Source organism: Benincasa hispida, chromosome 12 (assembly GCF_009727055.1).
Source record: "Benincasa hispida cultivar B227 chromosome 12, ASM972705v1, whole genome shotgun sequence".
In the NCBI taxonomy this organism is placed as follows: domain Eukaryota; kingdom Viridiplantae; phylum Streptophyta; class Magnoliopsida; order Cucurbitales; family Cucurbitaceae; genus Benincasa; species Benincasa hispida.
In genome coordinates, this window is record NC_052360.1 from 71,883,690 (window position 1) to 71,893,591 (window position 9,902).

General features: G+C 28.4%; 1 protein-coding gene across 1 annotated transcript; it reads left to right on the forward strand.

The window, feature by feature from the left end:
- The first annotated feature begins 6,949 nt into the window (after positions 1–6,949).
- On the forward strand, positions 6,950–9,281 carry LOC120067710 (guanine nucleotide-binding protein subunit gamma 2-like). The gene is made up of 4 exons (XM_039019257.1): positions 6,950–7,593; positions 8,602–8,654; positions 8,779–8,823; positions 8,922–9,281. Exons 1-4 carry the CDS (start codon positions 7,462–7,464, stop codon positions 9,004–9,006), a joined length of 315 nt encoding a protein of 104 aa, XP_038875185.1. The 5' UTR covers positions 6,950–7,461; the 3' UTR covers positions 9,007–9,281.
- The last annotated feature ends 621 nt before the right edge of the window (positions 9,282–9,902 follow it).

Genomic DNA, 9,902 nt, shown 5'->3' on the forward strand with positions numbered 1-9,902 from the left:
GTAAAACTGTTGAAAATATTTACAAGATATAGCAAAATTTTAGAAATATCAATGATATACATTGATAGATACAGATAGACTTCTATCAGTATCTATCAATATCACTGATAGACATTGATAGAAGTCTATCGGTGTTTATCAGCATCTATCATTGATAGATCTAAAATTTTGTTATATTTTGTAAATATTTTGGTTAATTTTTCTATATTTAAAAACAGCCATTCAAAAAATGAATCTCCTTTTTAAAATTTGAAATTAATTTTAATTTAATTAATTAAATAATAATTTAATATCAAATATTAAATTAATAAAACACCTAATTTACACATGAATTCTTATTCATGTAAACAATATTTAGATAATTATTTAAATATTTTGAACTCTCCAATTACGTTTAGTTACGACAAAATTAAACGTGTAATTATATCGAATATAATTATCCAAACCCTAAATTGAAATTTGAACATTTCAAATTGCAAACCCTAATTTCGAATTTGAACACTTCAAATCCACTTAATATTCTAATCCAAGGTTTAATATTTTACGAACTAGTAGAGGGACCTTATGGATCTACAGATCATAAGCTCCAATGTTTTGAGATTAATCGGTTAAACTCTTTAATCCGAATCAATCAATATTCGTTAACCACTGAGTCATACCATTATAGCTCGATAGTTGCACTCTCCTCACTGTAGATATATTTCTATCCACTTGATTTAACCATAATCAGTAAGTCGATCATTCATTGGTTATTCGAAATAACAGCTGGGTTTAACGTTGTTTTACCCCTAAAATTACATCCTGCTCCTTAAGTCCCACCGATCCTCTAATGAACAATAAGTTTGTGATCTAATCACTAAATCGAGTTCTTCTTAGACTAATGAGAGGGTGGGGCCCCTTGTTCAAGACTTGAAATCAGTACTTAAGAGAACAACTTCTTTACTATTCCTGGAGATGGGTAGGAGTGAATTCTGTCTTGCACCCTATGTCCCCAGCTATTTACCCGGTCTTACCCCTGAAATGGGAGGCTTATTGAGCCGACACTATTGAGTCAACCCTCATCTATGCAAATCTAAATATAATCCCGAATAAACAGGAGTTCATAGTTAGCCCAGGATTAAGATCGAGTTACCTAGGTCATCGATTTGAAAGAGTCAATCTTAAACAGTAAACAACGTTATAAAGTAAGAGTGACTTATTTTTTTGTCCTGGTCTTATATAAACTCTTTACATAGGACGCCTCCACTTGTAAAGTATTCATGTAATAGCCATGAGTTTTAATTTATTGGATTTAGTCATTACAAGTGTAATTTACAGATTCAACAACAAATTTTATTGAATAAATATCAATAACATCTTTATTGATAATAGAATATGTTTATCATTACAAACTACGAGTTTTAAGTTATACAACCCAATATCATGTCAGTTACAAAGTGGGTTGTATTCGCAGTATCACCAAGATAAGGTATCCGACCTTATCCATATACTGCAGACCTTTTAAGTTATTACTTGAACATGATCCACTTGTATGTTTACCATATACCATTCAACTTACATTAAACAATCTCGGATTTTGGTTTATTGAATCGAGTTACTGCTTTTTAAATATCAAATAAAATACTTCTTATTTTATTAAATAAATAATTTATTTTTACAAATTACAAACTACAAGATTTATGAGATTTAGGACATTAAATTTAACAATCTCCCACTTGTCCTAAAGTGAGTAGGGTGTACAGTACAAGATACAATATAAAGTACAGTACAATAAACTAGGGCATATACCCAAAACATATTGTGTGACATCTATATCTTGTGTGAGGAACCACATTCCAAAATTTCAGAGCGAAATAAAAATATGTCAACGATATTGTTGATATATCAAATACGAAAGTATATCATTAAAAAAGATAATATATTTAAAGTTAAACTTTGGCATTTCAATTTTATAGTAGTACTAATTCAAAATGCATTTTAAATATATTATTAGTATATCAATAATATATTCACAATACAATAATAAGTATTACATTGATCTATTAGTAGTTTATCGACACTATTTCAAAATTCATTTAAAAATTTAACAGTGGTGTATCAATAGTATAATAGTGTTCATTAAAAATCTATCTCAAATATATCATTGGTGTTTTATTGGTATATTAGTACTCAATCTAAATCCATTCCAACTATAACATTAGTGTATTAATAGTATATCACCTACATTCATTCTAAATTAGATTTCAAGTATAACATCAGTGTATTAGTAGTTTATCAAACGTCAATTAAAAATTAATTTCAAATATAGAATTGATATATCATTAGTATATTGATACTTTTTAAAATATATTTATTCCAATATGTTAGTAGTTAAAACCGTTTGTTTTAAATTTAATTTCAAATGTAACTTAGGGTATCAATAATTTATTAACCTACACTCAGAGTGGTTATCAACATGACGAATTAAACAATTGTTAGTTGATGATGATGTGCTAAAAAAATAATATTATAAAACGAATGAATAAGGATCAAATTAAGTTCACGAATAATAGCAAATGCATGAGCAATTGTTGGCTGATAAATTTGGTATAATGACTTGTAAATTTGGTACATCAATCTTATAACTGAATGATCTACTCAATATAAAGTATGTCAATTGACTGATATATCAAATATAAAGTATATTAGTTATTTGATACACCAAACATAAAATATATCAGGTATAGTTTGTTAATTGACATACCAAAGAAGATAAACTTAAAATAATAAGAATAAAAATCAGATTTTGTTTACAACCCATAAATTTATAATTTGAAATTTTTAGGATAATTGTTTTAAATAGTAAAACTAAGGGTGTTCAAATGACCCGCCAACCAGAACAACTTGGACTATCCAACCCATATTATAAGGGTCGGGTTGGGTTAGTTTTGTTTTTGGATTGGGTTGAGTTGAATTTTTTCTATTTTTATTGGATCGAGTTGGGTCTAGGGTTGAATAAAAAAAAATTTGGGTTGACCCAACCCAACCCGAATTACATATATACTAATAGTATATATATACATTTCTTTTAGAATTGATGAATTTGTGAATCCTTTATGTTTTTCTTTTAAAATGGTTTGTTTTATTATAAACTTTGTAATAGATGTTATAGATATTTGGTATATAAGAATTGAGTTTGATGAGATTTTAATTATTAGATTGAATTCAACTTTATGAGATTTTAGTTATTAGAAATTTGTTGTAGATAAAATTTAAGTATTTTAAATTAAGAAGAAAACAAACAAATAACTCGACAATCCAATCCTACCCAACCCAAATTTTGAAGGTTTGGCTGGGTTGGATAATATGTTTGGGTCATTTGAGTTGCCAACTTGACCAACCTAAAATTTCTAGTTGATAAAAAAAAATGCCTACAATTTAACTCAACCCAATCCATGTACACCCTTGGGTAAAACTACCAAAATTTTTTCAAATATAGCAAAATGTGATTGTTTATCAGTGATAGACTGCGATAGACTTCTATCACTAACATTGATAGATATTTATTACGGTTTATCAGTGATATTTTGTTATATTTATGAATAAGTTGACCTATTTTTCTTTATTTAAAAATGATATTTTTTTTAAATTCAATTATATATATATATTTAATTTTAGCTACCCAAGGGAGAAGGGACCTTTTCCATGCTTTGAAAATTATTTAACTTAAATGGGAATGCAAAGATTTGTGTTTGCTTTGCCCCATTCAAAGCTACCAGAGAATAAATTTAAAACCAATGATGAAAGCAACAATGATTATCAAAAAAGAAAAAAGAAAAAAAACTTAAAAACATTTATCAATCCACTAACAAATTCAATTCATGAATCAAATTATATGACGTAAAATTATAAATATATATTGACTTTGAATTATTTAGCAATCCACTAATAAATTCAATTCATGATCAATAACCTAATTATGTGACGTAAAATAACAAAAATAATATATATTCATGTTGGTTTGAGTTTGCTTATTGGATTGGTTGGGGAATTTCATGTCTTTACTTATTCTCATGTTTTTTTTTTCTCATTAAATTTATTCTATATTAGAATAGAGAAAGCAACATTAATCAATTGCATGGTGTTGAAAAAAGATATTGGTCGACAATGACAACAATCTACAAAAATTCAATCAATAAATACGAACAAGGACACAAAATCACTTCTCTGGGTCATTTTCTTCTTTATGTTGCAATTCTCAATTATAGGCCGTAAGAGATCCATAAATTTAAGTTAACGAAGGCTTGTAATATTTTGATATAAGTTTGATTTTGAAAAAAAATTAAATAAATTCAACAATTACCTGAATGATTAAACCAAGATTTTCAACAGGTAAACAAAATAAATTCAACAATTACCAGAATGATTTGAATCTCTTTGAAAAAAAGGTAAACAAAGCAAAGTCTTTGACTTCATTAATCTATTTCTTGATTTATTAAAGTGACAAATTTTTTAGGATCATTTGGTTTAAGGTTTTATAGATATCTGAGTTTGAGAATAGAATGTCTAGTAATCAAAGATTACCGTATTGGACGATAGTAGGATATCTGTTATACTTTTTTATGTAATTATAAAGTATAAAATTAATCAAAATTAATTTCAATAATTAATTTTTATTACATTAAGTTATCAAATTAATTTTAAGCCATTAATATTTAATAAAATTTACCCACTCATCATTTTTTTTTTATATTGTACATTTATATTATCAATTTTTATTTAAAAAATATTGATAATTAATTTAAATATCTATTTTTTCTTTCTTTCTTTTTCTTTAGTTTTGTTAATAGAAGAGTTAATTAACTAATTGTTTAATTGCCTTCATAACAGAAGTTCACAACTCATTCAAAATTAAGGTCTAAGTCACCTATGGTCATTCTAGTGAAATATTGGATTCTTCAAGTAACGGTGCTATAAAGAGAAACCAATTATTTCGTGTTCGGTATTGTATAAACTCTTTATACAAAAAAAAAAAAAAACCCTACTCATATGTCTCCACATGAACAATGTGACTCATATTGTTTGTAACATTTACAACTTATGTAACAATTACAAAGTGGGTTGTATCTATAGTGTTACCCGGATAAAACGCCCATCCTTATCCAACTGCAAACCTTTTAGGTTATAACTTGAACATAAACTACTTGTATGTCTATCACATACTGTTCAAGTAACATCATATAATCTTGGATCATATAACCATCCTTATCCAACCGCAGACCTTTTAGGTTATAACTTAGTTTATTGCACACCTCTTATTTTATTAAATAAATAATTTATTCTTTCAAAATACAAATTATAAAATATACGAGATTTAGGACATTAAATTCAACAATTTTTTGTCTTGTACTTATGTAGTAAGTGTGAATGACACTCCAAAGGATACTCAAGCGAACTTGTTATCTTTGAGTGTTAAGATATATTAGGTTCATTTTAAGCTAAACTTCCCTTTATTGTTGTAAACTTTGTGTATATGTACCCATTGAATTCTTACTTGTAACAGATTGATTCATTCATTAAAATCATTTGGCTATCATTGAGGAAGAGGTTGTCGAGAAGACACCTTTGCAAAATTTGAAATATTGGCATAGACTTTTGTTTGATATTCAAGTTATAACTCATAATCAAACTAGCTTCACAAAAGTCATGTATCACTTTTTTCAAAAAATTTTGCACAAGATAGTTCTACTCTCATATTCTAATATCTATTGTATTAATTAAAATTTCGAAGGGTAATAACCAATTACGAGATATGTGATTTGAATATCTCTGATTTTTATTGTACTAATAAAAATTGGAAAAAAAAACATTTTTGGTCTCTAGGTTGTGGATCATGTTTTTATTTGATTCCTTAGTTTGAAAATGTTATATATTTAGTTTTAAAGTTTTGAATTTGATTTCAAGTCCGTCCTTCAATTTTACTATTAACATTTAAGTTTTGTTTCAATTTAATCCCTTTAATATCAAAATTTACATTGTTAACATCGATTTTTCACTAATCGTTCACTTTTAGTTTTTAACATAAACGTCTATTAATTAGTTTAAAATGATTATGTAGAAAAAATTTAATTTTAATTTTAATAGTGATAGAAAAACGAAATTTAATTAATTATAATTCTTTTAAATTAATTAATCGACATTAATATTAAAGATAATAAGTGAGTATTTTGTAAAAAAAATAAAGTTAAAACATTTAAAAATTTATAACTAAATACCAATCTAAATCAAAATTAAGGGACAAAAGTTCCTAGTTTACAAATTTTTTATTTTTTTTTTAAGTACCATAAAATGGCACTTAATTCTTATACTTATCATGAAGACTGAGTCAATTTCTTTTAGCTCAAACCATTGAACTTCTATTGAATGCAAAAAAGTAATCATTCAATTATTTTAAGTTAAATTATAAAATATGCTCTTAAAATTTGTTATTTTTTTAAAATATATCCTTATATTTTAAAAAAATGCAACATTATTTTTGAACTTTCAAAAATATCCTTAGAGTATCAATTCTTTAAAATTTGAACGAAAATATGGATATAAAACATAGTAGGTGACATAGAACGGAAAATTGAATCACTACATCGTTTCAAGTTATCGTCAAATAATTCTAAAGAATTTATATTCTAATAGTAGTTTTGAAACGTTTACAAAAGTTAAGAGATAGTATTTAAACTTTTGAAAGTATAGAAATATTTTTTAAATAAAAATGAAAGTTTAAATGTATTTGTTGTAATTCAACATTATTTTATTTAGTTTAAAAAAAAGAAAAAGAAAAAGAGAGAATAAGCAATAAATCGAAAAAAAAATATCAATAATTCAAACAGTTGTAAAGATTTGATATTCCCCAAAAATACATCCGAAAAAAGTTTTGTTTTTTTTTTTAAAAAAAAAAAAAGAAAACCCACCTGCAGAAACCTGTTCAAAATCTTAGATGAACCCTAATTTTAGCCTCTCAAATTTCAGAGTCTTCACCCTCCCCATTCGTCCACTGTTCTTCTTCGTACTTGCTCTGTTTAATTAAATACGCTGACAAAAATGGAGCCAAAGAGAAAAAGCCATAAGCAGACAAAAAAAACTACACAGAAAAGTTGGAATTTTCTTTTTTCTTTTATAGAATATGACAAAAAATGAAAAAACTCCCTTTTTTTCTTCTCCACTCGCCTGAAAAAGGCCCAAAAGAACGCTGAATAAAACACCCCACCAAAAGAAACTGACCCTCAGCGGCTCCTCCTAACTTGTCTTCTCTTTTCTCTTTAGATCCATAACTTCCACCAAAAGGGGTTCAAGGAATTCCCATTATCGCTTCTGGGTCTTCCTTATTTTCGTCTTTAATGGCGTCTGTTTGATTTTTATTGACTTACTAGTAGAATCCAGCTCTAGGGTTTGAATTTTTTGTTCTTGTAATCGGACCACCAATCGGGTATGTCCGAATCGGCGAGCCCAATAACCCAACGGGTTCAGTCTTCTTCTTCTTCTTCTTCAATTGATACCAGAGGAAAACATAGGATTCAGGCTGAAGTAAAGCGGCTCGAGCAAGAAGCAAGGTTTCTGGAGGTTAGTTCCTTTTTTGTTCTTCTTTTCTCTTTCGTCTGAGGTTTCTAATCGTTTGTGATTTTGAATGTGTTTTGTTAAATTGTCACTTCCCAAATGTTTAGAAGTCTATTTCTGAACTTGGGAACTCGAGAAAATTTGGATTGGAGATTGAACTGTAATGTGATTGAGCTCTGTACTTCTTTTTCTAATGTTTCTGGGTGGGAAAACTGTATTGAAGTTTTGTTTTGTGCTAGTGTTCATGTTTACTTTGATTCTGTTCTGATAGTTCTAAAGGGAAACTGTCAAAATTTGTGGGGTATAGGAGTCCTCGTTTGGTACCACTGTTGTGGATGTTGATTCCCATTACATAGTTGTTGCTTGTAATGGAAATTTTGGTTGACTTGTGCTCTGGAAACTTGCTTAGAGATAACATTTAAAGACAAACAGATTATCTTTGTTCTCACAGCTGGAAAATTATGATGGTGAAATGAGAAGTGTTGGCTCAAGAGAAATCTTCTGTTTCAATCTGAAAGATTAAAATTAAGAATGATGTGCCTTGTTTTTCCTGTTCTTATATTTTGTCCATGATATTCCAAATATGTAATTCTACTCCTCTCCTGAAGGTCCCTCCTGCCTACACAAGAGTCACCATTAATGTTCAGGCTCTTAAACTTTTGAATCTAGTGGTAATTCAAAAAGGAGTTCTGTTCATATCACTGCATATTAGTAGTCACTGGACATGGACTTTGGTCAAATTGTGATGTATGATCCCACAAGTCAAAGGGAGTTTTGAGAGTAGATTAAGAAGATTAAATTTGGCTTATCTAATAGCATTCAAACTTAGAACTCCTATTTGAATCACCACTAGATTCAAAAGTTTTAAGAGCCCAAAGTTCGGTAGTCTTGATTGTGACTATATGCATGGATTCATGAAGTGGTGTGGGTTGGCAGAGTGAAAGTACATTCAAGATTGCATCAGTTCCAATTTCTATGGGGTTTAATTCTGTAGCATTGTGAATTCTAATGCAGGAAGAACTGGAACAGCTAGATAAATTGGACAAGGCATCAACAAAATGCAAAGAGTAAGCATGATAAAATTTATTTGGGATCTGCTGAATTTGAGTATCCATACAAATAAAAATAAAAATATAACTACGAAACTCTCCAATTCATTTGTGAAATTGCTGTTTTTTTTGCACCTGTCAGAATGCTGAGCAATGTGGAGACAAGACCGGACCCTCTTCTCCCACTGTAGGATTTCTTCTGTTCTCTTTAAATTCATTGCTTTGTCTTCAACAACAGAGCTTAAAAATTCTTCTTTCTCTGTCTCTGTTTTTGGTTGGTTGCAGAACCCATGGCCCTATAAATCCTCTATGGGATCGATGGTTTGAAGGGCCGCAAGATTCTAAAGGTTGCAGATGCTGGATATTGTGATATTGTTTGGATTTCTCTTTGAATTCATAGAGATTGGGAGAATGTGATGCGATGATCATGGCTATTAATTTGAAGATTTTAACTCCCATTCCCATTTGTTATTTGCAGAGGTTTCTTCAACTTAGGTACTTTGTGAATAGTTTTTCTAAAGCAAATGTTGTATTCATTTGAAAACACTTTCCATAAAGGTATTCCATTTCACTTTGCACATTTTTTTTTGAAATATTATTGATATACAAAAAACACTTAAGAAAATGAAAGTAGAACTTTGAAAACCTGATTTGTTTTTTCAGTGTTCTTATACGACACGATTGAGTGTCTATAGATATATGACGAACATCTTTGTACAAAATATGTCTGTTTGTACAGGAAAACAGTAATTTTTTTTAGTTAATTTTATAATTTCCAATAGATTGTAATATGTTGAATTGATGATGCTTTGATATTGATTGGAATAGGTAAAATATGTTTGAAGTGTTCATTTGAGGGGAAAAATCATTTCAAGAGTTGGACGTATGCAAATGTAAATACGATCAAGTAGAGGGGTATATGAATAAATCGAGTCCATATCTAAATGAGAGAGATCTTGAGGATATATAAAAGTGACTAATAAAGACATGAAAGAGTTTGTAGTTACTATCCATATCATTATGCCGTCCTAACTAGGGATGAAAACGGTTCAGTTTGGTGGTTAAATCGAACCGAATTTTCTAATATGTGAAATGATGCGGTTCGATTCAGTTCGATTTTGGTATTTTTTAAAAATCTATGTTTTATTTCTTTTTTAATTAAAGATGGTTTGGTTCGGTTTTAAATTCAGTTTTGTTCTTGGTTTTAAATTTGGTTTTACTCTTTCTTTTTTTTAAATATATAATTATTTCTCTTAAGTTTATCTA

Coding starts and splice junctions, on each gene's coding strand:
- LOC120067710 (XM_039019257.1), top strand. CDS start 7,462: ATGTCCGAATCGGCGAGCCCAATAACCCAACGGGTTCAGTCTTCTTCT. Junction 8,655..8,778: donor GCATCAACAAAATGCAAAGA/GTAAGCATGATA, acceptor TGCACCTGTCAG/AATGCTGAGCAATGTGGAGA. Junction 8,824..8,921: donor CCGGACCCTCTTCTCCCACT/GTAGGATTTCTT, acceptor GGTTGGTTGCAG/AACCCATGGCCCTATAAATC.